The 19,357-nt window shown below is 33.8% G+C and overlaps 3 protein-coding genes and 1 long non-coding RNA gene across 5 annotated transcripts; 3 read left to right on the forward strand and 1 right to left on the reverse strand.

Moving 5' to 3' along the window:
• Window positions 1-1,663: 1,663 nt before the first annotated feature.
• LOC126723160 (uncharacterized) lies at window positions 1,664-2,810 on the forward strand. The gene is made up of 2 exons (XR_007654178.1): window positions 1,664-1,944; window positions 2,102-2,810. It is a non-coding gene; the product is annotated as an uncharacterized LOC126723160 (long non-coding RNA).
• A 7,994-nt stretch (window positions 2,811-10,804) lies between these two features.
• LOC126723159 (zinc finger BED domain-containing protein RICESLEEPER 2-like) lies at window positions 10,805-14,010 on the forward strand. 2 transcript variants are annotated; one of them, XM_050426452.1, is made up of 4 exons: window positions 10,805-11,055; window positions 11,203-11,274; window positions 11,413-13,506; window positions 13,622-14,010. In XM_050426452.1, the coding sequence occupies exons 3-4, from the start codon at window positions 12,318-12,320 to the stop codon at window positions 13,663-13,665; spliced, it is 1,233 nt and encodes a 410-aa protein (XP_050282409.1). In that variant the 5' UTR covers window positions 10,805-11,055; window positions 11,203-11,274; window positions 11,413-12,317; the 3' UTR covers window positions 13,666-14,010. The 2 variants fall into 2 exon arrangements, with proteins under 2 accessions (XP_050282409.1, XP_050282410.1); XM_050426453.1 differs by lacking the exon at window positions 10,805-11,055 and having other exon boundaries at window positions 11,180-11,274.
• A 158-nt stretch (window positions 14,011-14,168) lies between these two features.
• On the forward strand, window positions 14,169-15,117 carry LOC126722274 (uncharacterized). The gene is made up of 2 exons (XM_050425433.1): window positions 14,169-14,471; window positions 14,572-15,117. Exon 2 carries the CDS (start codon window positions 14,590-14,592, stop codon window positions 15,115-15,117), a length of 528 nt encoding a protein of 175 aa, XP_050281390.1. The 5' UTR covers window positions 14,169-14,471; window positions 14,572-14,589.
• Window positions 15,118-15,911: 794 nt separating this feature from the next.
• On the reverse strand, window positions 15,912-18,357 carry LOC126722275 (uncharacterized). Its single transcript, XM_050425434.1, has 6 exons — window positions 17,482-18,357; window positions 17,113-17,385; window positions 16,694-16,996; window positions 16,421-16,645; window positions 16,088-16,327; window positions 15,912-16,016 (listed from the first exon to the last, which is right to left on the reverse strand). The coding sequence occupies exons 1-6, from the start codon at window positions 18,355-18,357 to the stop codon at window positions 15,912-15,914; spliced, it is 2,022 nt and encodes a 673-aa protein (XP_050281391.1).
• Between the last annotated feature and the right edge of the window lie 1,000 nt (window positions 18,358-19,357).

The raw sequence follows: 19,357 nt of genomic DNA on the forward strand, positions 1-19,357 counted from the left end.
CTATCTCCTATATTTAGATGTTTTAAAAATTAAAATGGGACATGTATGCCTCTTTTTTATGTTATGTCTTTGTGTTAGAATCTCATTCATTTTTCTCAGTGTGTGTGTGCGTGCTTGTTTTTCAAAAATAAAATAAAATAAAATAAAATGGGAAAGAAAGAAAATGATAAGAGAAGTATATATAACTCTTTTATGTTCAATTATAAGTGTAAAATCAACAATTTAATATATATTTTTTAATATAAGTGAAACCTCTACTCTTCCCCAATTTTTGAGATTAAAAATAAAGGGTTTGGCTCCAAATCTCTTCCCTATTTATTTAAGGATATATATATATATATATATATATATATATATATATATATAAATATAAGGTTAATTTAAACATCCCTACATCCTATTCCCTTGCCTCTATCCCAATTCCCAACACAACAAATTTTACAAAAAAGAATAGGACAAGATTTTTCTCTTAAGTAGTTTGGATAAAAACCCTTCAAACTCTTTATAAATGTTTTTATTAGATATAACTTTTAAAAACCTAACCATTTGATTGCATTTACTTTTTTTTTTTTTTATCACGCATGCCAAATTTTGTTCAAATCGAATGATATTTACTATTTGATCAATAACTTATTTTTGAAATTTAAATATTTAATTGATAATATAACTATTGATATTTGATTTCATTCTTATTGAAATTTTACAAGCTTAGAAAATATAATAAAAATATGCAATCTAACGATTAAATTTCTTAAATTCACATTCAACAAAAATATATAAGAAACGTGGTTTCTCTCCAAATAAATCTTTTCCAAAAGAATATATAGTAAGTACTGAAATGGGAAGGTAAGAACCTGCAAACTTCACTGGAAAGAAATGCTTGTATTTCTGGAGATACCTCCTCTAAAATACCATCACACTCATTTGTAGTCTGTCTCTTTTTGTTGATTATGTGCCCTGATCTCTTCCGCTTGCACTCTTATATATAGTAGGCGTGGTCTGTACGGACTGTCCCAATACCAAACGCTAGTCTCCTTGTTTCTCCTAATCAGCCTCAATAATAATGTGTGGTCACGTCGGGCAACAGCGCAAGATAGGGACCAATGTTGCCATATTTGTATTGTTTTATTTCTTATATATAAGAAGCCGCTACAATGTTTTGGTACCATGCACTTAGAGCATTTCCAGCAGTCTCTCCAAATTTTTGCCTAATTTTTGTCTGTTTAGAGAATGAATAGTGACATTTAGCTTTTAGCTACCCACTTTTTCAAATACACTTTCCAACAGACTTTCTATCACATTCTCTATCTCATTTAAATATTATATCTTCATTCATTCTTTATTCTTTTTTTATCATCATTTATTTTTTCTATATTCATTACCAACAATTATATTTTTCAATGAAAAGTATTATATTCAAAACATTTTTCACAATACTTTCACAAGAATCACATCAAAATCTTATGTGAAAAGTTGTTACTAGTTCTAATTTGAACCCACTATTTAAATTATTTTTTTACTCACCAATATCAACTAATAATAATCTGACACTTAAAATTTATTGTGAAAATACCGTAGTAATGTTACTCAATTTTGATTTCTTTTATTCCTTATATTATTTTCCTTTCTTTCATACTTTTTTTTTATCATCCATACATTTTTTTTTCTTTTCTTTTTTCTTGTTTTTTCTCCTCCACACACGTCCACCTACCCCCAATATCTATCTTCACTCTTTGTTTGACCTTTTGTCTTTCTAGTTATCTCCAGAACATTTCTCCCTTTTCCCTCTCTGTTTTGTTCTCTTTCTCTTACACACACACACAAATTTCTCTCCCTCAATCTCACACAAACAAACTCTCTTTCAAACACGCATAGATCACCGGCAGAGAACAAAGATTAGAGTCCTCCCCACTTCTAAGAACATGCAGCTTAATCACCATATTGGTTAGATCGGCGTTCTACATGGTTTTCTTTTTTTTTTTTGGTTCTGGTTTGATTAGTTTTATTTTAATGTTCAGATTTCATTAGGCTTATGAGAAAGATTGCTTTTGTGTTTCAAATCTTTCGTTTGGGTTTTTGTTTTGATTGTGGTATGTTTTAGATTGTAGCCGTTGAGATAGAGAAGCACAAGAGAGTGAAGATTAAAGAAAGAAAGAGAAAAGGGATGAGAGAAAAAGAATTATTTTTTATTCAACCGGGTATTATTTTAAGTGTGAATATTCTTTAGATATGCTACAGTGATTGCTACAGTGCTCTCCAGGCCTGGAGAGCTACTGTAGCAAATCTAAAAAAAAAAATGGAGATGCCGAGTCTGTTGGAGGAGTGATTTTGCGTGAACAGTGGCTTTTACTCTCCAAAATTTAGAGAAGGCTAGCCTGTTGGAGATGCTCTTAGTGTGTTTAGAGCATCTCCAGCAGACTCGGCAAAGCCAAATTTTGGAGAGTAACAGACACTATTCACGCAAAACAAGCACTCCAACAGACTCGGCAACTCCAAATTTTTTTTTAGAGTTGCTACAGTAGCTCTCCAGGTATGGAGAGCACTGTAGCAATCACTGTTCATCATCTAAAGAATATTTCCCCTTAAAATAATACCCGGTTGAATAAAAAAATAATTCTTTCTCTCTCATTCCTTTTCTCTTTCGTTCTTCACTCTCTGGTGCTTCTCTATCTCAACGGTAACATACCACAATTAAAACAAAAACACAAAATCCAATCCAAAGATTTGAAACACAAAAACAATATTTCTCATAAGCCTAATGAAATCTGAGCAATAAAATAAAACTAATCAAACCAAAAAAAAAAAAAAAATGTAGAACGCCGATCTGTGTAGAACGCCAATCTCCACTTCTCTGCCGGTGATCTATGTGTGTATGAGAGAGAATTTATTTGTGTGAGATAGAGGGAGAGAAATTTGTGTGTTTGTGCAAGAGAAAGAGAAAGAAAGAAAATGAAACAGAGAGGGAGAAGTCTTCTGGAGGCTACCACACACACAAGTGATCCAGAATGAACTAGAAAAAGAAAAAGAAAAAGAAGGGTAGGTGGAGATAGTGGATACGTGTGTGGTGGAGGAAAAACCAAGAGAAAAAAAAAATAAATAAAAGGGAACGTGTGGATGAAAGGAAGGAAAAGAATAAGAAATAACTATTTAGAAATTTTATTGTAATATTTTCACAATATTTTCACAATAAATTTTAAGTAATTAACTAATATTGGTGAGTAAAAATATAATTTCAGTGGTGGGTTCAAATTAGAACTAGTAATAACTTTTCACATAAGATTTTAATGTGATTCTTGTGTAAGTATTGCGAAAAATGTTGTAAAAATACATTTTTCATTTAAAAATATAATTGTTGGTAATGAATATAGAAAGAATAAATGATAATAAAAAAAGAATAAAGAATGAATGAAGATATAATATTTAAATGAGATAGAGAATGTGATAGAGAGTCTGTTGGAAAGTGTATTTGAAAAAGTGGGTAGCTAAAAGCTAAATGTCACTGTTCATTCTCCAAACAGGTAAAAATTAGGCAAAAATTTGGAGAGACTGCTGGAGATGCTCTTATACTGTGTAAGTATTGTAGCGGTAACAGTGCTTTGGTGAGGCACTTTATTTTTTTATTTTTTTATTTTTCAAACAGTAGCTATAGTTCCAGCGGTACTATAGCTACAGCAGTTACAGTTTTTTTCTTCCATTTTGTACTTTTTTTTCCCTTTTTATATATATTGTTTTACCATACAATAAATTTAACAATATTTTTACAATTATTGAGGTGTCAATTTCTTATAAGTCAAAGTAAAATAATAAAATATGAAACTGTGACCAATCACAACTGAAAATAAATGTTCTGTGAAAATGTTGTGACACTTATTAGGTGAATGTGTAAAAGTCACTGTACTTTTGATTTGTTCAAGTGACACTGTAGCTACAGTAGCTACAAAGTTTTTTTTTTTTCTTCATTCTTCCGTTTGTACTTTTTTTCTTTTAAATATTTATAAGAACCCGCATATATATTGTTATACTGACACAACAAATTTCACAACATTTTCACAATTATTGAGGTGTTAATTTCTTATAAGTCAAAATAAAATAATAAAATATGAAACTGTGACCAACTACAACTGAAAATAAATATTTTGTGAAAATGTTGTGACACTTGTTGGGTGAATATGTAAAAGTTACAGTACTTTTGATTTGTATGTACTTGTAGAGGTGAAATTCCCAAAGTCAACAATGGGCCTGGGGCCCCACACGAAGCCCAACCATGACTCAAAGGGGAATAGAGGCCCGAAGGACTTTTGGCCCAATCCTGTGGAGCCCAACTTGTTTTAAAAGACGCCTGAGGAGGAACGTCTCCTCGGACACACAAATATGGGCCCAATGTGCGTCCCCTCCACAGTGAAGAACCATCTCAGATGAACGTGAGTAGTAGGACGAGCCTCACACAGCAGGAAAGAGGAAAATGTAAGACGTCAGGGAGAAGCCACAACTGCCGCATTAAATGCAAGAAAACTATTTTTTCAGCCGTATTAATGTGGAGAAGACAGGCGAACAGTATTGCATTGGTCAGTGCAACTCACAGAAAGATAAGGAAGATGTCCGATGGGACAGGCACTCAAGTGAAGGTTCAGATGGTTAACAAGTGTAAGGTCCTTATCAATTTAAGGAGGCTATATAAGAGAAGAAAATCCCCATGAAGAGGGGATCGAGAAATTGAGGAAAAGAGGGAAAGAGAGGTGAAAGAATTCTGTAGTTTGTAATAAGAGCAAGATGTGCTCTTATACGTCTCTTCGGACCGATACCTGTGAACGTAAAAGGAATATTCTCACGTTCAATATGTTGCATGGCATACATCTAGCTGACATTCACTTCGTCTAACCCTAGTTCTGTAACCCGCTCTCTACAAATTCATTGTCTAGGGACTTTTAGGCCAGAACCACTTACTTGCTGGGCTTGGGCCCCAAAAATTGCCCCTACAGTACTGTTTATCGCTTTTTTTATTTTTTCCCAGTCATCGATTTGTGCTCTTTAAAGCGGCTATACTGCTACAGTACTTTGGTACTGTACACCTAACGTATTTCACTGTGCAGCATTGTAGTTGCAACAGTCCTTTGGTTTCGTGAGTCATTCTTCTTTCTTCTTTTTTTTTTTTTTTTTTAACCCTTTTGTTTAAGTTATGCACAGTAGCTACAGTGCCAAGCGGCACTGTAGCTACAGTAGTTGCATTTTTTAGTCTTCCGTTTGTATTTTTTTATATATATTGTTATACTGACATAGCAAATTTCACAATATTTTCACAATTATTGAGGTGTCAATTTTTTATAAGTAAAAATAAAATAATAAAATATGAAACTGTGACTAATCACAATTGAAAATAAATATTTTGTGAAAATGTTATGACACTTGTTAGTATAGTATTTTTGCACTGTAGCTACAGAGCCTAATTTTTTTTTTTTTTTTTTTTAGTAATTTGTTTGTGTTTGTATCTGTTTTTTTTTTTTTAAAATATTTATGTAAGCTGGTATATATACTGTTATACTGACACAACAAATTTTACAATATTTTTGTAATTATTGACGTGTCAATTTCTTACAAATCGAAATAAAATAATAAAATATAAGACTGTGACCAACCACAACTAAAAATAAATGTTTATAATAAAAGTGTGAATGCGCACACAGTATCTTGTCACTGTACATCCAGTGTTTTTGCACTGTGCAGCACTGTAGCTACAACAGTGCTTTGGTTTAGTTAGTCATTTTTTTTTTCAGTAATCGGTTTGTGTTTTTTTTTTCTTTTAAATATTTATGTAAGCTGACATTTATATTGTTATACTGACATAACAAATTTCACAATATTTTCATAATTATTGACGTGTCAATTTCTTACAAGTCGAAATAAAATAATAAAATATGAGGCTATAGCCAACCATAACTGAAAATAAATATTTAAAAAAAATGTTACAATACTTATTGTTATCACAATATTTTCACAATTGTTGAAATCTCAGTTTCTTATAGATCAAAAAAAAAATGCTAAATGCACAATGTTTTAACATTAATTTCATAACAAATCATAGGTAAGCTATTATTGATGGATAGCACTGGAGCTACAGTGCTTTTGGTTTAATCAACTGGCATTGTAGCTACAATGCCTAAAATTTTCAATGACCAACCACAATTGAAAAAAAATGTTTTGAGAATAACAATAACAATGTTATTAGTTTAAAACTAATAATAACTTGTCATTTAGAATTTGTTCTAAAAATGTTATGAATGTAGCATTTCTCTCAAATAAAAAAAAAAAAAAATCTATTCAGATCCTAAAAATGAAGATATTGTGAAAATATTGTGATATTTTGTTGTATTCTTAAATTTCTTTTTTAATATAATCAAATTAGGTGAGCCAAAATTTATGATTTCACACACAAAATTTATATTAATTTTCTCATTACTGGGGCAGCACGTGCCTTGCACGTGCAGCCAACACTAGTTACTCTAAAAAAAGGCCAAAGATACCTTTTTTTTTTCCTATCTTTTATCTTAAAAAAAAAAAAAAACTTGCTATTAACTTTCTTTAGTCATTCATTAAGGACCATTGTCATTGCCCTTCCTTATTGTTGTAACTATTGATATATATATATATTTTTAAATTGCTACATAATGTTTATAAGCTAACGAGACAATAAATTAATGTGATTAATTTTACATCAGCAACATAATAAATAAATGGAAAAGTTAACGAACACTTTAAGGACATCAGTTTAGAAAATATTTTTAGAAACTTTTTATGAGAAAATAAAAAAGAAACTAACTTTTTCAAAAAAAAAAAAATTATATTTCTCGTAAAAGTTTTATTAAAACTTTTCTAAAATTGTCTATTAACAAATGCCCTAAGAGCACCTTTAACCGGACGCATAAATAGATTTCTTAATTATTTTTTATTTGTGTTTTATAAAATGATACATCAGTTTATAAGAGCATTCATATTAGTCTCACCAAAATTTTAGTTAAACAATGGAATGTGACTATGGTAGTTCCCTATTTATTGAATAATCAATGTTTGAGAAATATATACAAAATGTTTATTATTTATTAATATTTGATATTTATAAAAATTTTATGGATTTTTAGGTTTTATTTACTCATATTTAATTGTTTTTAGTATTTATTCAAGTTAAAATAAGATTCTTATATAGTAGTATATTTAGGATATATATTCTTAGGAATATTTTTACTTATAAATTATGTTTGGGTAAAATATGTTTTTGGTCCTTATTTTTTACACTATATTTTAATTTAGTTTCTAACCTTTCAATTATATCAATTTGGTCCTTAACATTTTACACAGTATTTTCAATTTCCGCAATTATCACAATTTTTATATTTTTGACAAAAATCACTATTTTGGGAGTTGCCCTACCCGTCCTAGGGTCTCTTTTACTATATAAACAAATTGTAGCCTCTAAGGAAATTCAGTTTTTAGATTTATAAAATAGAGACTTTGTCTATTTTTCTGTGGTGGATTAATTCCTGATTTATCACCTTGTGAATTCAAGGAACCCCTCATAAATTTAAGGTTTACTACCCAGGAACTAATAGTTTATTTTCTATCTGTCAAAGAGAGTTTCGAGTGTGCTTTTTTCAAACTTTCACGACATCAATGTGGCAATAAACTAGTTTTTTATTTTGGCTGTTTGTCATGTCAATAATTTCTATCCAAAAGATAATAGAAGGGACTAAATTGACATTACATTGAAAGTTTAGGGACCAAATTGACATAATTGAAAAGAAGGACCAAATTCAAATATGGTGTAAATGATAGGGACAAAATACATAGTTTACCCATTAAGTTTATATAACATATAAGTTGGTCATAAGATTAAAAATGAAAATTGAAATTTTTGTATCATTTAATTTTTCAACTATTTTTTTTTTCCTTTCATATGATAGATTTTTTAGTAAAATTCTTCTTTTGAGTATTCAAGAGAATCCTTCATGGCTCTAGGTGAAATTTTTCCTTCACATGATTATTAAACAAGTCACATGAATATTAAAAAAATATTAAAATTCTTCTTTGTGTATTATTTAAATAAGTCACATGAATATTAAAAAAATGTTATATGACTAAAAGTACACGCAACCGATTTCACACATTTCTTGTTCGGTTGAACTAAAATAGCAAAATGGCTGAACAATAGTAAAATGGTAGATCACATTTTCAAAAGCATATGTAAAACTTTTATACATGTAGTTATGTATCATCTAGTCTCCCTCACAAATTAATGAAATTTGCTCCCACCTCTGTGTCAATTTGTTTCATTAAATGCTAACATGTTAGTTTGTTTCCTCAATTAAGGGACCTTTTGTCATTTTTGTTAGAACAAAGGGGAAACGCTCCTTTCACAAAATGTGACTTTTTACTTTCTATGAAAGGAGGCTTCATCTCTTGAAAGAGATAAGATAAGGGGCCACGCGTCAATATTTTACAATTGCAAGGATTGACTTCTTTGTGAACATAAAACTATGTTTGGTTGGATGGAAAGCATGTAAAAATATTTTTTTTAAAGAAAATATTTTGTGTGTTTTTGAAAATGTTCAGAAAAATATTTTCATTCGATTGATTGAGTTCCTAAAAATGTTATAGAAAACATATTTTTACTAAAATTCTATGGATTTTTAGGTTTTGTTTACCCATTTTTAATTGTTTTTAGTTTTTTTGTTAAGTTAAAATAAGGTTCTTATATTGTAGTATATTTAAGATATATATTCTTAGGAATATTTTTACTTATGAATTAAGTTTATATAACATATAAGTTGGTCATAATCTTAAAAACGAAAATTGAAATTTTCATATCAACAAAATTTTCAACTTTTTTTTTTCTTTTCATATGATAGATTTTGTAGTTAAATTCTTCTTTTGTGTATTCGAGAGAATCCTTCATGACTCTAGATTAAATTTTTCCTTTACATGAATATTAAACAAGTTATATGAATATTAAAAAAATATTAAAATTCTTCTACATGTATTATTTAAACAAGTTACATGAATATTATAACAAATGTTATATAACTAAAAGAACACGCAAATTGTCTTTTCAACCACCACATAGAGGGGTGGGCTCTATTTAGTTTAACTGATAAAACCTTTTGTCATAAAAAAAGAGACCTATGTTTTGAATCCCACCTTCTTGACCTAATCATAGAGAACAAGCATCATGGAACGTGCATTATAAGTTGAAATTCTATCTTATTTGTTAAAAAAAAAAAAAAAAAACAAAACAAAATAAAACAAAAAACCTCTATCTGGTTGAAGGAATTTTCTTGCCAACTGATTTCACACATTTCATTCTAGCCTGAGCAATAATAGAAAAATGGTAGATCACATTTTCAAATGCATATGAAGAAACAAAGACTTGGTCCTACTGACTACAACTGCAACAATGTGAAACGAAGACTTCCAATTTTGGTCATGAATTAAGGGACCTCTGTCATTGTCATTTGATCGAAGGGGAAATGCTCCTTTCACAAAACGTGACTTACGTTCTATGAAAGGAACGATTCATGTCTTAAAAGAGATAAGATAAGGGGCAACGCGTCAATATTTTGCAATTGCAAGGATTGACTTCTTTGTTTTTGTGAACATAAAACTGTGTTTGGTTGGATGGAAAACCTGTTAAAATATTTTTTTTAAAAGAAAATATTTTGTGTGATTTTGAAAATGCTCCGAGAAATATTTTTATTTTTATTTATTTTTGTAAGAAAAGAAAAAAAAATATTATAGAAAACATATTTTTTACTACTTTTTCGCATTGTCTCATCTTCCAAGCAAGTTAGTGGGGGGATGGTGATTGTGTGACTGATAATGATGATTGGAGGTGGAGGATTAGTTGAGAACAATGGTTCAACATGCATAAACCCAACAACATTCTTCTCCTAATACGCATGCAACAATGGAGGATCCCAAAATTGTCTCTATTACAGTATTTCTTTCTCTGTGTATAAATCTCTCTCAATAATTTTTCTAAACCACTCAAACAATGGGGTTGTTTTTATTTTATCCTAATGCAGTAATGAGTATGTAATGATAGGGGTGGGCCCTGCTTTGCCACGAGTTCAATTACGTTTTTAGAATCATAGTGGAGATATGTCAATGTTCTACTTAGGAGTGTGTAAAAAACCCACCGATCCGTTAAACCCGATCTGACCCAACCCGATATACCGGATTGGGTCGGGTTTTAAGGTTTGATGGGTTGGGTTGGGTTATAATTTTTTTTTTATTGTGGATCGGGTTGAGTTTGGATTATAAAATTATAAACCCGTCAAACCCGATCCGACCCGCCTATATTTAATATATATTTAATAATTTTTTTTAAAAAAAACTAGCTGTACTGCTTAACGTGTAACACCATACTCTGCAATTCACATCAGTTCTGAATTTTCTGACTTCTGATGACAGCTGCAAATTGACATGATAAAGTAGCATAGAAAAAAGTGATATGCTTCCCAAACGTTTCAACTTGTACTTCGGATTACTATTTAGTTCTATTTCAATTCCTTAACAAAAAAATCAGCCTTTAGAGAACTTTTGAAAACTATGACTGGAGAGTGTTTACTGTTTAGTTCCATTTCAATTCCTTAACAAAAAATCAGCCTTTAAAGCACTTCCTGATTCTTCGATTCCTACTAATACTATCATATATATATTATATAATAGAAAATCTTATAGCTATTAGTTGTTTTAATATATATTTAAATATATTATATAATTAATAATAAAAAATTCAAAAACCAGCTGTCCAGCACTTGGTTTCCTCCTATCGTACATAACATTCTATTAGTTTCCAGACACACAAATGACAAACCCAAGGAATAATATGCCACCTCTCTCTTCCCCTCCCTTCTTAGTTTCTCACATAGTCAGTTAGTCACATTTCACTCCCATTTGAACTTCAACACACCCTCCCTCTGCTGAGTCACTACCGTCCATCATCTATCATCACTGCCTCGGCGGTAGTTCTATCTTTTCGGTGGTAGTTATCTCTTCCAGTCTTAAGTAAAGTTTCTCAATGTTTTCTCTCTCACTCACTCTATCTGTTTATCTCTCTTGCTGTGGTGGATCAATGTTTAGCTTTTACTTCGTTGATTTCTTAATTTTCATTTGGCTGATTTTTAAATGTTTTTGCTTTGTCTCAACATACAGGTGTATTTCTTACCGTAAAATATTTTCTCTTGTGGAGTTGCTGTGTCCCTTTCTCTTTATCTTGCTTTTTAGGTTTGTCTTTGTTTGGCCCTCTTCCTATTGTTTTGACTTTTGCTGTTTAGTCATCAATATTATTTGTCTTATCTTTAAGTAGTTACATTATTCTAATCTTTTGGTTTTTTTTTTTTTAAAATATATTTATATTTATAGATGGCATCTGAAACTCAATGCGGCACAAATGAGGTTCCAGTGGCATCCACTCCTGCAAATGAGGCTCCTCAAATGGCGACAACAGACACTAGTACTGTTGCCTCAAATCTCCCTCCCATAGAAGCAGAAGGTATAAAAAAACCTAACCAAACGTCATATGTATGGGGTCACTTCATCTTATTAGAAGGTGAGAGAGCTGAATGTAAATATTGTGGTAAAACTTATGCTGCTGGGTCAAAAACTTATGGCATTACCAACTTAAGAACTCATTTGGAATCTCGGTGTAAAAAATATCCTTATGGTAAAAAGAATATGCAGGATAAAACTCAAATGACTTTAGCTTTTAAACCTAAAAAGAGTGATGATGCGGAGGGTACTAATAGTAATAGTCTTATTGCTGTAAGCTACAATGAGAGCATGTGTAGGGAAGCACTCGCTAGGATGATTATTGTGGATGAATTGCCATTTAAATTTGTTGAGCATGAAGGGTTTAGGTACTATAGTAATGTGTTGCAGCCTAGGTTCATTGTCCCAACTCGCACCACTGTTGCGAGAGATTGCATAAGACTTTATTCAATAGAGAGGGATAGATTGAAAATATTTTTAGAAAAATCTACTCAAAGGATTTCCCTCACCACTGACACTTGGACTTCCATCCAAAATATTAATTACATGTGCCTTACTACCCATTTCATTGATGATGATTGGCAATATCACAAAAGAATTTTAAATTTTCGTCAAGTCCCTAATCACAAAGGTGAAACCATTGGAAAGGTAGTGGAGTCATTGTTGCTTAGTTGGGGCATTGATAAAATTTTCACCCTCACAGTTGACAATGCAGCCTAGTAACCTACTTGGATAGGATAACTAAAGAGTGGGGTGCTTCTATCTTGGATGGTGAGTTTATGCACATGAGATGTTGTGCACACATTGTGAATCTTATTGTGATAGAAGGTTTGAAAAGCCTTCATGAGTCAATTGTTAAAGTCCGTAATGCAGTAAGGTATGTGAGGTCCTCTCCATCTAGGTATGATAAGTTTAAAGCATGTGTGGAAAAAGTGAAGATTGCTAGTAAGGGTTGTGTATGTCTTGATGTTCCAACTAGATGGAACTCGACCTACATGATGCTAGAGAATGTAGAAAAATTTCAAAGGGCATTTGAAAGATTACGTGTTAATGATGCACAATATATTCGTTACTTCTTGGATGATGGAAGTGGGAAAAAAATATTAGGATCACCTGATTTTGAGGATTGGGATAATGTGAAGGTGTTTGTGAAATTTTTGAAGTTGTTTTATGAAGTTACATTACGATTTTCTGGTTCTCTATATGTCACATCTAATGTATTTTTTCATGAACTTTGTGTGATGAAAATTGAATTGACAAACTTGTGTGAAAGTGAAGATCCTCTTTTGAGTATGATGGCAAGGGATATGCATGAAAAATTTGATAAGTATTGGGGGGACATTGAGAGGCTTAATTTGATGATGTTTGTTGCTGTTGTACTAGACCCAAGGTACAAGTTGAGGTTTGTAAATTTTTGGTTTGCCAAATGGAATTCAGGAGCAGTGGCAGATGATATGACAAAAAAGGTGAAAAAGACTGTTGTTCGTATGTATGAGCACTATTGTAACTGTGATGGGTATTCAAATGGGCAAGGTCAAGATGGCTCTTCTTCAAACAATGTTGAGACTAGACCTATACAAGATCCCCACACATTGGTGAAATCTATTTATAAGAAGCATTTGGCAATGGATAGTTTGGAAAGCAAATCAGAGGTGGAAAGATATTTGGCTGATTGTGTGGAAGAGGATTCTCCAAATTTTTGTATTTTAAATTGGTGGAAGGTGAATTCCTCAAAATATCGGCTTCTCTCAAAAGTAGCTCGTGATGTGTTAGCCATTCCTCTCTCTACAGTTGCCTCTGAGTCCGCATTTAGTACTGGGGGTCGTGTGTTGGATCCATTTCGAAGCTCTTTGCTGCCTAACACAGTTGAAATGTTGATTTGTGCTCAGAATTGGTTAAGAGCTACTGATATAATTGATCTTCAAGAAGCAATGGAAGAAGTTGAATCCTATGAGAGTCTTGAATCAGGTAATTTTTCAACTAAGTATTTTTTTTTATGACTAATTTTTAAATTGTCATATAAGCCTTTTGGGTTTTGAAATTCCATTTTATAATTTATTGTTTTTTTTTTTATTTGTCTCAGAGTTTGCATCTCAAAGCACCATAACAGTGGAAGAGGAAGATTAGTTGGAAATTGGAATGCTGGAATCTGGATAGCTTGGATATTTTAGTTCTTAGTGGGACTAGTATAGAATTCTTTTGAAATCCATTCGTAGAAAAAGTTCTGTATATTTTGTTTATAAACTCTTGATATATTTTGTTTATAACTGGCTCAGGAACTTAGGATGCTAGTTCTGTATATTTTGTTTGCTGACTCAGTTACATATATTTTGTTTATAACTGAGTCAAGAACTTAGGACACTAGTTCAATAGTTCATATATATTTAGTTTATCAACTTAGTTAGATATATTTTGTTTGTAACTGAGTAAAGAACTCATATATTTTGTTTATAAGTGAATTAAGATACTAGTTCATTTATATTTTGTTTATTATCTCAGTTGGATAATTGAGTTGGAATATTAGTTTATATATTAATGTATATTTTGTTTATCAATTTAGGTGGTAAATGTAATTTAGGTGGTAAATGTGATATATTTTTTTTGGCTCAATTTAATAATAGAAATAAAAAAAAGGGATAATTACATATAACCCACCTGTGGTTTGGGCGAAAATCACTTTGCCTACCCGTGGTTTGAAAAGTATCACTTAACCCACCTGAGGTGTGTTTCCGTCACTCTCCGTAACCCACCTCGGTCTCTGCCGTTACAAAAACACCTTTTAACCCCAAAACAGAACATAACGCGAATCAAAACCCCCAAAACTCAAACACTTTTCGAGAGAGACACCCAAGGTGCAATCAGGCTTGTTCTTCGCGGTTTGGAGCGTGTGGAGAGGGAGAAAGCACTTGTTTGCATCATCGAACCTGGGCAAGGTATGTGTGATGTTTTTTCATCTGCATTTGGGTCTGTTCCTGATTTAGGGTCTCAGATTTTGTTCAAGTGTGAACTTACTGTGTGAAAGTCTAAATCCAGGAATCGTGTTATGTTGAGATGTCTTCATCAAGTGGTAATTTCTCGGGTTCATGTGGACATATGTGCAATGTGCAGACTTGTGTTTTGAGAACAAGTTTGAGTTTGCACAATTTTGGGAGGAGGTTCTTGGGTTGTAGCCGTTATAAGGTTGGTCCTAAGTGTCCTTTCTTTGTTTGGATTGATAACCCAACCTGTCCTCGTGGGAATGAAGTTGCACCTTTGGCTCTAGAGAAGATGTCTAGGCTTCAGACTGCTCTCCAACTTGCAAATGAGAGGGAAAGGACAGCTCTGGAAATGGCAGAAGAAGCTAGGCAAATGGCAGAAAAGGCTCTTGAAGAGGAAGCCAAAGCCAAGGAGAGGGAGAGAAAGGCTCGAGCTGTCTGTGCAAAAGCTAAGGAAAAAGCCATTCTTGCTGAAGAGAAGCAAAGAATGTGGAAGTCTGCATGCATTTTGTCATGGATCTTTTTTGTTATTGTTATGTTGTTGTGTTTTGGCTCAATTGAGTTCTCTGGAGTGAAGAGACCTAGATTGTTGCCCCTGAATTAGTTAATTGGTTAGTAGAGATAGTTATGGCAATAGTGTTAATGAATTTGCATTGTAATAGCACTAGCCTACTGATGTAATGTTTTGATGTGTCAATGAATGAAGAATTGGTCAATTCTTGAGTATTTTGTGCATATCCTAACAACCATTCAATGGAAGAAGTAATGGTCAATTATCAATTTGGCTGTGCATACCATAACAACCATTCCACAATAAAAACTTTCATACACTGTATTAGAAAAATATACTTGGACATAATTTGTAGTAGCAATAAATAAACTTCCATATAATTTGGCTGTGCATACCATAACAACCATTCCACAATAAAAACTTCTCATACACTCTATTAGAAAAATATACTTGGACACAATTTGTAGTAGCAATAAATAAACTTTCATATAATTTGGTTGTGCATACCATTCCACAATAAAAATAATATACTTGGACACAATTTGTAGCAGCAATAAATAAACTTCCATATAATCTAGTTTGGACAAATATTGTTCCATACAAACTGTAATAGCACAACTTCCATATAACAACCTGGAGTGTATTGTACCTTAATTACAAAAAAGCACATTCCAAGGCCAGCAGTGATTGTTTTTTACACTAATTAGTAATTACAAAAAAGCACATTCCAAGGCCAGCAGTGACTGTTTTTTACACTAATTGATAATTACAAAAGGCCAACAGTGGTCTTCACAAAAAAAAAAAAAACCAAAAAGGCCCACATGTTCCCACTAGCTTTACTCCCAATGCTGACATGCGTACCCACTAGCTTCATTCATTTCTTTCCTTTACTCTTTCCTCTTTCCACCCACTGGATTCATTTTTGGTGGCCTTTGTGCAGCAAGCTGTCCTCTAGTCCTCACACCACCAGTGCTCCCACTTGCATGTGAAGTCTACAAAATAAAAAATAAATCCACTTGTTAAAAAATATCCCAAGCTACACAACCATCCAGGACTAAGTTACCTGTGAAGAACTTGGTAAGGTATTCCAGGTCTCCCTAGGTGTGTGAAACTCTGGTTGTGAGGAAGAGAACCATCTTGCTCTCTTGTGAGATGGCCTAGGTTGATTTCCTTGCTGTGAGGATGAAGGCTGAGTGGCAGACATCATGTTGTAGGTCTGGGTAGGCTGCTGGGATGGTGGCTGAGGTGCAGGCTGAGGTGCAGGCTGAGGTGCAGATCTAGGTGCAAGCACCCCTTCCCTTGCCTGCAACAAAACCCAGTTTCAATACAGTATCTATTGTAAGTTTAAAAACAAGTTTTTTTTTTTTTTTTTGCCATTTAAATCCTAATTACTTACAGCTTTTTCTCTTTGAAGTCTCTGTCTCCTCTGCCATGGTGTCTCCCCAGTGATGCCAGCCTTGCACCCTCTTGAGTTATGCCCTTCCTTTTTGCATTTCCCACATCTTACAGGTCTGTTCTGTCTACTTGCTTTGTAAGGGTTCCTAGGCTCATCAGAAGCCCTCTTTCTTTGCTTGGGTGGTTTGCCTGGTGGTTTGTATATATGAGGTGCCAGGGGAGCAGGCTGTCCAGTCTCAGCCCATTTTGACTAGCCAGGCATGGGAGGAAGTACCTCCTTGTATATCTCCATGTAAGTTTCTTTGAAGTAGCATGGGTGGGTATAGTCTTCTGGTGTCTCAATGTTTGTATAAATGGCTGTTATGGCATGTTTGTAGGGAATGCCATTTAAATCCCAAGACCTATAGCTACATGTCTTCTTCACCAAATCAACTACATGCCTCTCATACTGACTGCCTACCTCATAAAGGAAACTACTAGCTGGGGTAGCACTAAATGCCTTACTTTCAACCTTCAATTTCTCCAACCTATCTTGTATGCTTGGACACAACTTTCCAGCATACTTCTGTATCCTTCCCTTTTTGTGTAAAGCCTAGTCATAAGTCTAACCCTAATCCACTCCAACATTGCCAAGATAGGCTTGTCCCTAGACTTCAATATCATTGCATTAAAAGACTCACTCAAATTATTTACCAAACAATCTGTTAAGGCCCTAGGAGTGAAGTGTGACCTTGTCCACTGTGTAGGTGCAATGTTTGCAAGATACTCATATGACTTTTCATCCAAATCCCTTATGTACTGCATGCATCTCTCAAACTCCCTTACTGTTGTGGCAGCAGCACACCTCCACAATGCATCCTTCAGCTCCAATCCCTTGTGATCAACTTTGAAATTGTTGTAGATGTGTTTCACACAGTATCTATGCTCCACGGTAGGGAATAGTGTCTCTATTGCAGGTATAAGCCTCTGTAAATAAGCAAGCAAACAAACAAACAAAACAAGTTAGTTCAGCAAACAAAGTCAACTATTCAAGTGTAATTGAACAAAACAAAACTTGCATACCTTTTGCCTATCAGAAATGAAGACCAACTGAAGCTCCTCTGGCCTCCCTATATCATCAGCAAAAATTTTCAAAAACCATATCCAAGACTCCCTGGTTTCTTGTTCCACAACAGTTATGGCTACTGGAAAAATGTTGTCATTTGCATCCTTGGCAGTGGTAGATAAGATTTGCCCACCAAATCTGTGCTTTATGTGACAACCATCTAAACCTATAAATGGCCTGCATCCACCTAAAAATCCTACCTTCTGAGCATTGAACCTAACATACATCCTCTTAAATTTTGGCTGGGAAGTCTCCTCAGCCATTTCTGTCTGCAATATAACCCTACTCCCCTTGTCTACAGTGGTTATCATTTGTGCATAGTTCCTAAGGACACCATATTGCAGTTGCTCATCTCCATTTATCAAATCCTTTGCCTTTCTCTTTGACTTATACACTTGGTTTACACTTAGGTCAACAGATAAATTTTGCATCACATGGTTGTGTACACCACTCACCTCCCAATTTGGATTTTTGCTAAAATCCTCAATGAACCTCTTAGCAACATAAGCTGATGTTGCTTGGCTGTTTTTGAAAGACTTGGGACAAGTACAGTCATCAGTCAAGGTCTTAATTTGAAATGTTAGCTCTCCACTTATTTGAGATGCATAACATCTCCACCCACACCCATTCTTGCAGTGAACTGATATTTTGGTCTTCTCATTAAGCTTGAATTTGATGTCAATAGGTTTTTTGATTGCATACTCCCTCAAAGCAGCTCTGAACACCTTTGCATTAGGGAACTTCATCTCCTTCTTCAGTACAACATTTCTCATGTCACTCTTAGCATTAAACTCTACTTGCTCAGGTACCTGCTCATCATCAGACCCATCCATGCTTACCAGGTCATCCTCAAGGGCTGGCTCAGCCCACTCAGGGTCTGTGTGGGGTGCATTGGTTGATTCTGGGGTTGTGTGGGGTGCATTGCTTGATTCTGGGTTTGTATTGGGAGCAGAACCTTGTGGAGCTGAGTTTTGAGCAGCAAATACATCATCACCAAAGCCATCCCCCTCTAGGCCTTCATTTAGCCAATCATCATCATCATCATCATCATCATCTCCTTCAACATTCTGTTCTTCATCTCTTGCATCAATGTCAACATCCTCAACATCTTCTTCATCATCACTCTCATCATCATTCTCATCATCTTCATCATCATCACTATCCAATTCTATTTCAACCCTTGCTGCATCACCACTTACATCACCACCTGCATGACCACCTACACCATCTGCCACTCTCCCTGCATCACCACCTACACCACCTGCCACTCCCCCTGCCACTCCCCCTGCATCACCACCTACGCCACCATCTGCCACTCCCCCTGCATCAGGATACTCAACTGCCAATGGCTCCACATCTATGTCAGTATAGATTATGATTTTTTCAGCATACCATGCCTTATGAAGGTTAGTCATGTTTACGACATCTGTATCTATTTCTATGTCTCTTAAATCATGCTGTAGATCACCATCAGAAATTAAATACTTATATCTACTGTGTTCCTTAGGAGCACCAACTAGATGGCATAAATCCCGAATTTCAAAGTAACTCAACTTGTCAGGGTCAATCTCTGTCAGTAAACGTACAGACCCACCCACATATTGTATGGTTGGCTCCTCCACAAAACATCCCCCAACATGAATTTCAAGGTCAAATGTGACATCATCCATCTGCAATTAAAATAAGTATTTTGTTTACACACACTGACATGCAGAAAGTGAGAAGAAGCCAAAAGAGACAACAAGCCAACAAATTGACAACAACACACGGACAAAGGACCACATAAAGCACATGCAAAACCAGATTCCCAACAAATTCATAGGGACCACACTA

Source organism: Quercus robur, chromosome 4, assembly GCF_932294415.1.
Source record: "Quercus robur chromosome 4, dhQueRobu3.1, whole genome shotgun sequence".
In the NCBI taxonomy this organism is placed as follows: Eukaryota; Viridiplantae; Streptophyta; class Magnoliopsida; order Fagales; family Fagaceae; genus Quercus; species Quercus robur.